Here is a 14,703-nt window from a genome sequence, read left to right on the forward strand (position 1 = left end):
AACGTATGTTTGATTTTGGCTCTAAGCACATAAATTATTAAAATGAAATTTGCATACTAATTCTTTTTTTGGCTAAATGGCTTTCTCTTAGTTTTGATCAGACGATTTTGAGAAATAAGGGGTGGGGAAGGAGGCCTAGTTGCCCTCCAATTTTTCGGTTACTTAAAAAGGCAACTAGAACTTTTAATTTTTAACGAACTTTCTTATTAGTAAAAAAAATATACGTAACTTAAGAATTAACTTACGTAACAAACTTTTATATTCTTATATTTTTATTATGTATATGAGGGGGTTTGTCCCCTCGTTAATATCTAGCTCTTTACGCTAAATCTTAAGTTTTGTCCCAATTCTTTAAGAATGACCCCTGAATCAGAAAGGCCGTAGAATAAATAGCTGAAATTACTAAAAATACTTTCAAACAGTTCGTGGTAACGAACTGTAGTAAGGAGCGACCCCGCTCAATAGTAACCAAAACTCTAAAAAAATGGAATTTTGATACCAATAGCTACATCAAAAGAATCGCATTTTAATGCTAATTTTAAATATATAAGTTTCATCAAGTTTAGTCTTACCCATCAAAAGTTACGAGCCTGAGAAAATTTGCGTTATTTTAGAAAATAGGGGGAAACACCCCCTAAAAGTTATAGAATCTTAACGAAAATCACACCATCAGATTCAACGTATCATAAAACCTTACTGTAGAAGTTTCAAGCTCCTATCTACAAAAATGTGGAATTTTGTATTCTTTGCCAGACGGCAGATCACGGATGCGTGTTTATTTGTTTGTTTGTTTTTTTCCCAGGGGTGATCGTATCGACTCGGTTGTCCTAGAAAGTTGCGAGAGGGCTCATTCTAACGGAAATGAAAAGTTCTAGTGCCCTTTTTAAGTGACCGAAAAAATTGGAGGACACCTAGGCCCCCTCCCACGCTAATTATTTTCCCAAAGTCAACGGATCAAAATTCTGAGATAGCCATTTTATTCAGCGTAGTCGAAAAACCTTAGAACTATGTCTTTGGGGACGACTTACTCCCGAGGGGCTACAAGTTACAAACTTTGACCAGTACTTACACATAGTAATGGTTATTGGGAAGTGTACAGGCGTTTTCAGGAGGATTTTTTGGTTGGGGGAGGGGTTGAGAAGAGGGGTATATGCTGGGGGAACTTTCCATCGAGGAATTTGTCATGGGGAAAGAAAATTTCCATGAAGGGAGCGCAGGATTTACTAGCATTACTTAAAAAGATGAAAAAATAAATATGAAAGTTTTTTCCAGCTGGAAGTAAGGAGCAGCATTAAAATTTAAAACGAACAGAAATTATTACCCATATGAGGGGCTCACCTCCTCCTAATACCTCCCTCTTTATGCTAAAGTATTTTTAGTAAATTCAGCTATTTATTCTACGGCTTTTGTGATTCAGGGGTCATTCTTAATGAATTGGGACAAAACTTAAGCTTTAGTGTAAAGAGCGAGGTACTGACGAGGGGGCGAACCCCCTCATATATGTAATAAAAACATGAGAACACAAAAGTTCTTTACGTAAGCTAATTTATAAGTTACGTATATCTTTTACTAATAAAAAGATTCGTAAAAAATTAAAAGTTCTAGTTGCCTTTTTAATAAACCGAAAATCGGAGGGCGACTAGGCTTCCTCCTCCACTTTTTTTCTCAAAATCATTCGATCAAAATTATTAGAAAGCCATTGAGCCAAAAAAAATAATAAATATGCAAATTTCGTTTTAATTATTCCTCTGCGAAGAGCCAAAATCAAAACATGCATTGATTCAAAAACGTTCAGGAATTAAATAAAAAAAGCAAGTTTTTTTGACTGAAAGTAAGGAGCGACATTAAAACTTAAAACGAACAGAAATTACTTCGTATATGAAAGGAGCTGCTTCCTCATCAACGCCCCGCTCTTTACGCTAAAGTTTTTTGCTGTTTTAAAAAGAAGAGTTGAGAGAAAAAGTCAAACTTTAGCGTAAAGAGCGGGGCGTTGTTGAGTAAGCATCTCCTTTCATATACGAAGTAATTTCTGTTCGTTTTAAGTTTTATTGTCGCTCCTTACTTGCAGTTAAAAAAACTTCCTTTTTTTTATTTAATAGCATAAAGAGCGAGGTATTCATCTCCTCCTAAATACCTTGTTCTTAATGCTAAGGTATTTTTAGAACACCTCATATACGTAATAATCTCTTTTCGTTTTACGTTTTAATGCTACTCCTTACTTTCAATTGAAAAAAAAACTTTTTCATACTTATTTTTTCATTGTTTTTTTATAGTAATGCTAGAAAATCCTGCGCCCTTTTCATTGAATTTCTCTTCCCCCTTGACATATTCCTCCAAGGAAAGATCCTCCCACATAGCCCCCTCCCCTCACCCCCCTAACCAAAAAAAATCCCCCTGAAAACGTCTGTACGCTTCCCAATAACCATTACTGTATGTAGACAATGGTCAAAGTTTGTAACTTGCAGTCCCTCCCCGGGGACTATGGGGGAGTAAGTCATCCCCAAAAACATAGTTATTATGGTTTTTGACTATGCTGAACAAAATGGCTATCTCAAAACTTTGATCCGTTGACTTTGGGTGAAAAAATGAGCGTGGGAGGGGGCCTAGGTGCCCTCCAATTTTTTAGCCACTTAAAAAGGGCACTAGAACTTTTTATTTCCGTTAGAATGAGCCCTCTTGCGACATTCTAGGACCACTTGGTCGATAAGATGACCCCTGGGAAAAAACAACAAAAAAAAACAAAAACAAAAACAAATAAACACGCACCCGTGATCTGTCTTCTGACAAAAAATACGACATTCCACATTTTTGTAGACAGGAGCTTGAAATTTTCTCTGATACGCTGAATGCGATGGTGTGATTTTCGTTAAGATTCTATGACTTTTAGGGGGTGTTTCCCCCTATTTTCCAAAATAAAGTAAATTTTGATGACAAAGACTAAATTTGATGAAACTTATATATTTAAAATCAGCACGAAAATCTGATTCTTTTGATGTATCGTTTAGTATCAAAATTCCGTTTTTAGAGTTTCGTTTACTATTGAGCCGGGTCGCTCCTTACTACAGTTCGTTGCCACTAACTGTTTGATGATTAAATCATCAGCATAATCTGGTCCAGGAGAGTTTTGTCCTGAAAAGAACAATTTTCGGCAATCTGTCATCCTTCATCCGCAGAACGTGCCCTAGCTAGTGACGAAAACGATAAATGTGAAGTTTGGTTAAACGCAGAACTCTAAATGTGGAACTCGTACATATTTTCACCCAGGGCTCAAGCTCAGACTCTCATCTCCTGTCAGCCTTGCTAATAAGGACAACTGCACTCCCAGAAAAGATGCAATGATAACTAATGATACCAATCACGGTGTGACATTATGCTTAAGACGATAAAAATAATGTTTTAGATGTCGATGATATCCTCGATGGCGGCCCTGGAGATATCTGTAATGATTCCCCCCCCCACACAATGTCAATGGCAGTAAAAATAATGATAATAGTAAGGAAAAAATGTGACGTCTGGACCCTGATTGGAAATAGAAGCCGAATGCGAACCCCCTCCTCCCTAAAAACTAAATCTATGCACTTATGAGCAAAGCCTAATACGCTAGTCTAGTCTGAAGGAAAATGCAGGAGCCCAACAACAGATTTTGAACTCTAAGAAATAATAGCATTCACGGATTCTCTACTAAAGATTTTAACATAGAAACTAGTCGTCCATCTTTGAAGCACTATGTGTTTTTGATTTTTACGCTTCAAATTGTCCAATAACGCTGTAAAACTCTTCGCTAAAAACTATTGTAAGGGCAATGAAAAAAAAAGGGTAGTATCTAAGTACCAAAATAAGCCTAATTTCTTCGCATAAACAGTTTTAAATGATACAATACGGTATTAAAAAAAAACAAACAGATTATTCTCTTCCTTGCACGATGGCAAAAATAATCAAGTTCTTTAAGCACATTTTAATTTTCTACCTCTACATCGCCCTCTGATCCTACGTTACTGATCTTAACATCTACGTTAGCCAGAATTTATTTTGGGGTAGAACCAAATAGTCAAAACTTCAAAAATGCCTGAATGAGCCAAATTGCATTTTTTAATTGGGTATAGGACCAATGTCAGCTTTATTTTGGGCGTAGAGCCAAATCATCAAAATTTCAAAAATATCTGAATGAGCCGAATCACAAATTATAATAATTGCTATGTACATTTCTAGAAAAAATACTTTCAAATTGACCTTTCAAAGTTTTGCTATCCCACAGCGCAAGAATTGAAGTACCAAGGATAATGAAAATTAAATCTGATTGTTTGGATTGGTTAATTGAAAATCTTGCAAAATTAGATACATTTTAAACTGGGGAAAAATCAGGAATTCAGTTTTAATGGAAAAGATTCTTCATACGGATTTTTTGATAGGAATGGGGATCGAATTAAAAAAAAGAAAAACTTTACACAAAATCAGCAAGAAAACATATGGTACCGAACAGCTTAAAAATTTGGTACTAAAGCTTCAAATACAGATGGACAGAGATTATGAGCGGTTTGAAGCAAATTGTCTCACTCTAAATGTTTAAAAGTCTCATTTTTTTTCAGAATTGGCTTGCAATTTACTGGTTTGAATATTATTCCAAGTTCTAAAGGTATTATTCCAAGATCACAAAATAGATTTGTTTGGTTTCTAGAAGTCTTTGTCGATGAGAATCTTTCATTTAAGAACCATATTACCCTTCTCCGATTACAAATATCAAGAAACTTAGGTATGATACGTAAGCTAAGGTATATTTGTCCTGGATGTATTTAAAAGCTTCTTTATAATTCTCTAATACAGCCGTATATAAATTACTGTTCTATTGTTTGGATGAGTACGTTCCCATCCCTATTAAAAACACTTTCTCTTCTTCATGAAAAAGCCTGTCAGTTACTTTCATATACGAATAGTACGTCAATAAATTCTCTCCTTAGGTTCCCTCCACAATATTTCCTATCTTGGACTATTTTTATTCGTAAATGTCTTCATGGTCAACTTCCCTCTTATTTTTCGAAATTGATACAGCCCCGAGTTAGTGTAAATCTTCATGGAACTCGGTAACTCTGAAGTTTTATTGGAGTTACAGCTCCAACCGTGAAGTCAGATTTTAGCCCTATATACGCAAATAGTAGGGTTTGGAGCTCCCTGCCGAAGAATATCAGAGATTGCCACTCCATCGTGGTAATTAAAAGGTTAATGATAAGTCATTTGGGTTAATTGTTCTTCTTACTTTTTTATAAGTAATAACAGTAATATATTGGTTGGACAGTTCAATGGAGTGTAAATAATAAAAATAGGTTTGATATAACTATTTGCACTTTTTGTTTTTCTTTTTTATTAATTTTTTCCTCTCCGCCTTTATTTCCCTTATCTTGTATTATGAATCTTGATAGATACGATTGTAATGTTTTTCCCTACGTTCACAGGCTATGGAGCCTTTTGTGGGGGAGTTAAAAGAGATGCATGTATTGATTATTTGATATTAATTAAGCTGAGTTGTTGACTTAAGAAGATAATCTTTAAAGACCATGATTTTCAAGAATGAATAAATCTGTGATTGGCTAAGGGACAGGAAGATGTTTTTGTTTTCATTTCCTTGGTATTTTTTAATTTTTCATTCTTCCTTTTTAAGTTTTAAATTAATTCTGCCATACAAAAGCGATTTGGATCAGTAAATTGGAATAATGTAAAAAACGTAAAACAAGAAAATTAGGTAAACAAGTGCCCGTAGTTATTTTGTCTAGTGCAGCACATGACCTTAATAATTACATATAATCTTTTTTTTCAAATTAACCAAATTGACAGCGGTGTGGAGGGTGATGGGCTATACACCCTTTATTGTAAAAATTATGCAAAAAACGTATAGTTTTGACTAAAAGAAAATTTTTTCCACAGCTGAACAAATTCCAAACGGGTTGAACCCCTCATAAAACTGAATCGAAATTTCTCTTGAGAATAGGCAAGTTTTGCAAAGAAAAAGTGTCAGTATGAAAGATCTGAATTATCTGATACACAATTTACATAAACAAAAAACAAAAAAAAAAACAGTAAGTTGTACGAAAAATGTAGTTCAATCCTGCTTTCTAGCGTTATAATGAAAGAAAGATTGAGCTGGCTAGGGTAAGTTCTGTAGATGAAGGATGACAGATTGCCGAAGACTGTCGTTTTTGGTCAACCTTCTAGGGCTAAACGAAAGCAGGTCGTCCTCGTCAGGGGTGGGAGGGTGTCATTAATAAAGATTTAATGGAAATGGGAACTTACTGAGAGGGTGTAAAAAGGGAGGCTTTGAATAGATTGAGTTGGAGGAGGAGCGTGCGCAGCTGTGTTGGCCTCAGGCGACTTGGTGCTGCGGTGAATTTTTAGTAGTAGTAGTAATTTACATAAAACTTCAAAAAAATTGTTTTTTGCATGATTGACATATTGTCTACGTAGCGCAGGTACCGGTCTCCGGATTCTCTGCCTTAGGCTGGAAGTGCAATATGTTGCTGAAGAGCAAACACCCGACGCTTCCCGCGTCCCCCCCCCAGGTTTCTCCAGGAGCCTACAAAGAGTCGGCTGAGCTTATGGAGTCACATCGCTAGCCCCTGTCTTAAAACAAACAATCAGCGACACAAAGACTCGACCACCTTCCGCGAAACAGGGTTGCAAGTCCAATGCGCCAACCTGGACGAAGACTATTTATCAGAATTGCTTCTCCTAAGAATGTGTATGGCGAAGCTTTGGAATTTCGCTAATTACATCCCTCATAATAATCTGATGCATTGGTGAGGGATGTCCTCTTGCTCCAAGTAAAACCCGAAATCCAGTTTAGTATTTAGTATTTAGTATCTGACATCTTCAGCCAAGTGAAACATGTTTTCAGACCAATTAAAGGGAGTTATACTAATAGGCATCTATACCAGACTTCTGGACAGGGTTGCCATCCAACTTTTTGACATATTAGCTTCCAAAAGAACAAAAAGGGCCGTCAAGCAAGGGCGGACTAGCCCAAGAGGAAGGTGTGAAATTTACCCAAGCGCTAGTCATTTCTGAACAGATCAGATCCAAATGTTATTTTTGTAAAATATTTTACTTCCATCAAGAGATTGAAAACAGACATAAATTGAATCGAAAGATATTATCATATTTGAGAAGTGTCTTTTCCCCCTCAATATTCCCTGAAAGTTTCAACTTAATACTATGACCTGTTCCTGAGAAAGCAGGTCCAAATGCATAGCAGGTCGTCCCCGTACGAGATGGGAAGTCATTAGGAACAACTTATTAGCAAGGGAGGCTTTGAATTCATCGGGATGAAGAAGAAGCGGAAATAGCTGTGTTGCTTTCACATGGCCTGGTGCCGTAGTAAGTTGTTAATAGTAGTAATTACACGTAAAAGTAATCGCAGTCACAATCACGAGTGCACACTCGAGGAGGTTGCTAAATGTAAGATCTAAGAAAACAGGTTTCATGGCAACAGAAACAAATGACGGGCAACAGAATGCACTGGACTTGTATAATTTGGGCTATCTATTCGCATATTAGGGAGGGGGGAGTAACCTAACTTAACCACTGAGAGAGGCAAATTTATGCTAGTTTTAACTTTCATTGGAGATAAATTATTCATGACGGAAGGACATAACATTGGAAGAAAAATCTTCATGACGATGTTAAATTGAAATAGGACCAATGAAAACTCCCCTGTTTGTCGTACCGACAAAATGTGTAGCTGTAAAGGTTGCTGAAATTGATGTGTTTTGACGCCTTGAAAAGCGTACGATTCAGTCCATCAAGAGCAAAACAAACGAGACTAAAGGCACAGGTTTAAAAGGGCAACATTTTATTGGTGATTAACATGATGATTTTCTGTTTTAAGCCGTAGATTAAAACACAATAGAAAAGTGTATTGTACTTCGGAACAAGTAACAAATGAACTGAATGTCTAGTATAAAATACCCTTTTCATCACAGTGAAAATGCTCCGAAAGCACCACTTTTTTTAGAGAGAAATCTGCCAAATGTAACATTGTTAAAAATAATCGTTCTTAAATATAAGCTGATTTGATGAATTATATGCGCTAGTCGCCTAAAAAAAAGTGCAAATACACACACGTGACAACACTGCAGCTGAACAGAGCAGCGGCGTTTAGATGGAAGCCTTGAAGTACTAATGGATATTTAGCCCTGAACTGAGATGAGAGGAAATACTAGCTTGTCTCCGAAGAAAAATAAGACAGGCAACACCATCTAGTGTTACCCAACAATATTACAGGGTTAATGATAGTAATCTAAATAAGAATAGTGGCTGCACTTTCTTAAGTCTTTTTTTTACTTTTGTTTTACATTTATAAAATTGACTTCAATCGCACGTAATAGTTACAAAAGTAATTCCCTTGCTGTCAGTGATCATGGCTAGCCAAATGGGAACTAACAAGAACTAATCTGTACGATGGTACTGAACAGCAATATGATCAACTGGATGTTTGCTGGTCAACATGAAAGCTCTGCAAGGTCAAGATGTCGCTGTGCAAGTTTTGGAGTGGCATTTTTTCAGCAGTACAATTAGACAATTTGGACCATTGGACGATTTAGCTGGAAAGTTGAAATTCCAGCTTTAATCACTTACTTTGTTATATTTTTGGAACCTTGTTTCATTTTTAAATTGAAAAATATGTCAAAAATGTGCGTAAATATGGGGATCGTTCTATTTAAAAGAACATTTAGATCGTTCTTTAAAATTCGCAGCAATATCCCAATTCTGGCTCGTCGAATGAGCAGACCTGAAACTAATAAATACAGAGATCAAAGTATGTTGTCCTTTTGGTACAAGCTGCAGCAGTAAGCACGTAGCAAAATAGCACGTTTCAGAGAGAACATAAACCATACGGAAGATACGCTAGATCAGGGGTTCCAAACCGATTTTGGATCATACCCCACCTAGGCATTTTTAAAATCCTGATGCCCCCTCCTGATATCTAAATTTTAATACCAAAATTTTACGTATTCACATGAATGAAGCTGGAAAGACCATTAACATGGTGTCCTTTTTGGGTGGTCCTATATTAACGAAATTATTGTCTGAATACAAGATACAAGCTTTATTCCTGAAAGCTTCAATCCCAACGATGAGCTTTCAAGATGTTACTAGACGTTAAATGGAATGATGTTCCCTGGAAGAACCAAAGGATTCATTTTATCACTTACATTATAAAGTATGGAGCAATTCACAGATCAAGACGGATCTTATCCAAAGTGCAAATTAAGGTAAGTTAACACCTTAAATACAATGTGGAACGTCATTGTAATATTATTATGTATCTTTTCTGCTCTTCAAATCAGTTTGACTGTGACATCATCCACATGAAATGTTTTCCTTTTTCAGAATTAAGACCCCAAAGTATTCAGCCGAAGGACGTACGTTCTGCCCATGACCCACCAAAATAATTCCATGCCCCACCAGTGAGGTTTGCGACCCATGTTGGGAATCACGGCGTTAGATATTCCTTTATATTACCTCATTTGACCAACCATATATTAAACAATAAGCTATATGCAAATTGTGGGTTGAGCCCACTTTCTAGGGATGTAACGCACTAAAATGGTTAAGTAAGTAAAGTAAGACAGCTACACCCTCAAAATCCAAACCGGCGGTGCTGATATCCGTATCGTGGCTCTTCAGCCAGGAAGTGCAATGGGGGGTTCAACGATTCTACGCTTTCGCACACCCTTCCTGCTTACCTTCCCCAGATTTCTCCAGGTACCCATTTAGAGCTGGGTCGACTCTAGCTGAGCTTACAGAGTCACGACACTGACCCCCGACCCAAACCAAATAACTGGCTACGCCTGGGATCGCATCCGTGCCCCATGGACAAAGAATTTTTAAAACAGAATATTTATAATTATTTGGATGCCAAGCATAATGTCTTCGGTCATCCATTTGGAACCAAACGAAAAGAAGGACGTCCCAGAATATGGTAGGAAGTTATAAATTTTTTTTTAACGATATCAAAACTTTATAGGATAAGAATCAAGAGCGAAGCTCCGGACAGACTGGGTCAGGAGTACACGGAACTATTTTAGCATCAAGCGGCTGTAGTGAGTGGTAAGTAGTAGGAGTAATCGATGCTTCATTTCAAGACCCAAGCCAATTTATAACCATATCTGTGGACCAAATCGAAACGATGCACAAATACAGCGTTAATAATGCAGCCCATGCGTAATTTGGTGAGTTGGGCTATGTTCAACTAACAAACGTATTTTCACGATTGATAATGCAGCCCATGCGTTAATAATGCAGCCCATGCGTAATTTGGTGAGTTGGGCTATGTTCAACTAACAAACGTATTTTCACGATTGATAATGCAGCCCATGCGTTAATAATGCAGCCCATGCGTAATTTGGTGAGTTGGGCTATGTTCAACTAACAAACGTATTTTCACGATTGATAACTGAGTTTAGATTTAAGGCTTAATTTTTCAAAATTAGAAAATAAATCTCAGAGCAGCAATGACTGTCTGTATGATGAATCTGGAAAACGATACAACATATGTATTAGCGGACGATACTTGAGAGCAGGTTCGGACAGCCCTTTCGAAAGTGCGGATTGAGACCCGTCACAGGATCGTAGAAAGATTGTGCCCGGTTGCAAAAAAAAATTGCAAACAAAACTTTTTTTTAAACTCTGGAAGTTCTACAACTATATATATATATATATATATATATATATATATATATATATATATATATATATATATATATATATATATATATATATATATATATATATATATATATATATATATATATATATAGGGACACCTTGCTTTATATAGGGAACCGGGTGGACTTTCAAAAGGAACATTTCAAAACGTCAGTTTGCCCACACGTTAAAAAAAATGTTATTTTCCGATTTAAGGATAGTTTCAACAGTTTTCACTGGTTAAAAGAAGTCGCTTCCTTGTGCTGAACTTATTAATTTGAATTTAAATTTTAAAGGCTTTGAGTTAAATATTTTCAAAGCTTCGGAATAAAAATTTTATAATTTTTTTTTTAACAAGCAGTTAAAAAAAACGACATTGGAAACGACGGCTTTCAAAAAGATAAGATAGCTTTTAAATTCCACCTTCTGGATATTCCTTCAAATAGTATTGGATTAAAGGTCCTTCTCAATTGACATTGAAAAAGAAGAAACGATTAATCTTAGTGAATAAGAAGGTAATCGAAAAAGACTCGATATCAAGGGGGTTGCCACTATTTGCCCTCGGGTGTACTTCTGGAGAAGCCACGTGTGCCGCAGTTCTAGCATGCGTGGCACAGTTCCACAAGCGTGGTGTATTTCCACCACGCTTAAGACGCGCCATCTGGTGTATGCGATTTAAGAACGTTGGAGCCCCTTGCTCGACATCTAACCTAATATGCAAAGAATCAACATCATTACCTCCTATAAACACGAATCTTTGCATAAAAGCCAATTTAGCATGCGCGTGAACACCGGCTAAGTGACAACTGATCAAATGATCAACAAGTCATCAATAGAAACAATATCATAATGACACCAGTTTGACAAACAATTGATCAATACCTACTCACAGATTGAGCGTTTAAAATACCTATAGGGCTGACATAAAATTATTAATTGACTCAATAAAGTTCACAGGGGGTTTTTGAACATTTTAGGTCATCCTTGCAATTTTTGACAGAAAAACTTTTTAGGGCCACTCATACTTCTCTATGGGGGAGGGGTTAGCTTTGGAACATTTAACGTAAAGGATTCTAACTCGGAAACATCTTAAACACCTGTGACAGACACCTAGCCTCATGATTAGTAGCATCAATCCACGAAAATGTATGGGGGGTATACTTTCAAAATAGAAGAGGGGGGGAACTATACGTTTCAAAATATAAAGGGGGCATATTTTTTTTATTAAAATTCTAAGACGCTTTTTAACGAAAATATCCCAAAAAGGCACTTTTCGAAATTTGGGGGAAGAGCAATAAATCTTGGTGCCTTTGGATGGTGGCTCCACTCGAAATGACAGCATTTCTCATAGCCCTAGGAAGGGAGTAATGCAAAGGTATCAGACTTATGCCCATGGACAGATAATCCAGCACGTAAAAAGTGGAGGGGGAGTTGCCCTTTCACTGGTACTTCGAGACAGCCTCTTTTAACTTGTTTCTGAGGTTTGTTTTATTTTTTATTTTGTCCTTAGGCACTAATCCTCACGGTAAAATTATATAAAAATGGTCCATGTGGAGGTTTTGGAGGCTTGCCAAGCGGGGTTTTTGGTGAAGATCGAAAAATTTGAAAAAGACTCGAAAGCGAAGCTTTTTTTAACACAATTAGGCAATTGAGAATAAGCTAGGCCTATCAACAAATGAAGGGTATAAAAGCTGTCATTTCTTGGAGTGGGTTGGGCACCAACGTAAATTACGGGAAGCAATCCCACTAGCTTTTTCGTTATTCTCATTGGAACTGGTTTTTCGGTATTTTCATTCAAAAAAAATGAAAAAACAACAAATTAACCCCCTGGATTTTAATAAAAAGCACCTCCCCAATTTCCATGAATTGACGCTACTTGGGCTTTGGCTCACTAACACACAGATTTCAACCTGATTTTTAAATCAATATCTGCAACAGGGAAAGCCTCTAGGACCCAGGCCTCAAAATGAATCGGTGCTTGATCGTTCCAAACAGAATACACTACAAAGGTTGTAGTTAAAAAGTAGGGGCATTTAGGCTATTTCCTAAAGGAAATAAGGTCTAACTCAAAAATAAAATAATAAAAAAGCCTCAGCTGTCCTTGCAAGACATATCCTAATAAATAGCCTAGGTTACAGTCTTTGGCCATATAAGCCAAGAGGTCTACGGATTCTGTGGTTTTTTCCTTATTATTTGTGCTTATCTCTCAGCAACATCTGGTTCATAATTCAAACAAAGCCAGTTTGAAAAAAAAATGAGCTTTCTTTCATCTATCTGTTTTCTGTCTTAGGCCTATAGGTTCTGACCTTAACTACAAGATACATTAAGCAGGCTGAATGATTAGTAGCCTAGTTAAAACGCGCAGTAGGTAAATAAAATGGAGAAGCAATAGGTTAGGCCTAACGTATTTAGCCTATAGTTGAAACGATACTATGAAAGCCTACAGCTATGATTTTCGTATAGCCTACTCCTACCTTACACAATTAGGTTTAGTGTATCGAATTTTAAAAATACCCCACTGTAAGCAATTATCATTTTTCTAATATAGTCTATAAATCATTAAGAAGGAAAATATTAAATTTGAGACGGTAATAATAGCCTACAAAATTTTATTTGAAGAAAAACATTAATAAAAAATTAAACAATACAAAAAGTAGCCTAGTATTTTTTTTTTAATCTATGAGTCATTAAAAACAAAAAATAAACTTACATATCATCATTTTAGCGCACTACCTAACCAACTCAATAGAACTAACCTGATTGACAAGTTTCCAAAAACAAGTTCACCGAACTTGAATTCCACGAAAAACTAATTCAATTGAAATAGGCTACTAAACATATGGGAAAAATAAGAGAACATTCAGCGAGCAAAGAAAATGTCTCGCAGATCGCCAAGGACACGATGGCTAAATAAAATCTCAAGGCCATTCATTCGACCAATCATAGGTGAGCTTACATTTCGAAAAAGGACCAATTAGAATCAAGTTTCCAAGGACTGTTAACCCGAAACGGTTCAATATCCTTTTTCTGCCGGAAGTCGAGTTTAATTAGAGCATTGCGGAAATCTCTGGAAATGGCTTAGAAATAAGCCGGTAGGGTCGGGTCGCAGGGGGATAGAAACTGCGTGTTGGATACGGTAACTTGTTTTCATTTACTATTATATGGATTGAATAAAGGATGAAATTATTTCCTTCGTTGGAATTTTTCCTAATAGGAATCCCAACTGTCATATAATTGTGCTTTAACATACCCAGAAATGCAATCAGACACTAGATTATAATTACAATAACAGGCATAGTTGGGCACTTTTATGCCATTTTGTAAAAGGTAGGGTAAAGAATACGGTATTAGTTTTTACAGTCCCTACCGGTAGTCCGTTTCCTAGCCCTTCAGCCAGGAAGTAAAATAGGGGACTGGGGGCCATCCATCCTACGCTTTCGCACACCCTTCCTGTTTACCTTCCCTTGATTTCTCCAGGTACCCATTTAGAGCTAAGTCGACTCTGGTTGAGCTTACAGAGTCATGCCACTGACCCCCGTCCCAAACTAAATGATTGGGTATACGAGGATTCGAACCCTCGCTCTCTTGGATATAGGATATTGTAGCAATACCAATTTCGGGGGGAAGGGCACAGAACCCGAGATATAACTTTGATGATTTGGGTCAAACAGGAATGGAAACTGTACTTTGGATACGATACTTCATAACCGTTTACTATTAAATGGATTAAATACGGAATGAAATAATTTTATTATATTGCAATTTTCCTTGGAAAGTTTTCAACCGTCATACGTATATGCGCTTGAGCATACATTGAAATACAATCAGACACTAGATTGTGATTGCAACAACAGCCACAGCTGTGTACTAATATACGGTACTAGTAGTTTAGTAAGTACCAAGGGCCAATTTTGGAGGGATGGGTCCTCAACTCGAGATATAACTTGGAGGGTTTGGGTCAAACGGGAAAAGAGAGTACGCCGTACATACATTAATCCATATTTATTT

At 36.7% G+C, this 14,703-nt stretch overlaps 1 protein-coding gene across 4 annotated transcripts in view; it reads right to left on the reverse strand.

The window, feature by feature from the left end:
- The window catches only part of LOC136027985 (uncharacterized), a 100,925-nt gene extending 87,335 nt beyond the window's left edge, over positions 1-13,590 (reverse strand). For 2 of the 4 annotated variants that reach the window (XM_065705492.1, XM_065705490.1), the window contains exon 1: positions 13,452-13,590. Coding sequence is in view for 2 of the 4 variants with exons in the window: in XM_065705489.1 (XP_065561561.1) it covers positions 13,406-13,415 (10 nt within the window). In the remaining 2 variants the exon portion in view is untranslated. Of the gene's footprint in view, positions 1-13,405 lie in introns of all 4 variants that reach the window. The other 2 variants (XM_065705489.1, XM_065705491.1) reach the window with 2 other exon arrangements.
- Positions 13,591-14,703: the final 1,113 nt, after the last annotated feature.

This window comes from Artemia franciscana, chromosome 6 (assembly GCF_032884065.1).
Source record: "Artemia franciscana chromosome 6, ASM3288406v1, whole genome shotgun sequence".
Classification (NCBI taxonomy): Eukaryota; Metazoa; Arthropoda; class Branchiopoda; order Anostraca; family Artemiidae; genus Artemia; species Artemia franciscana.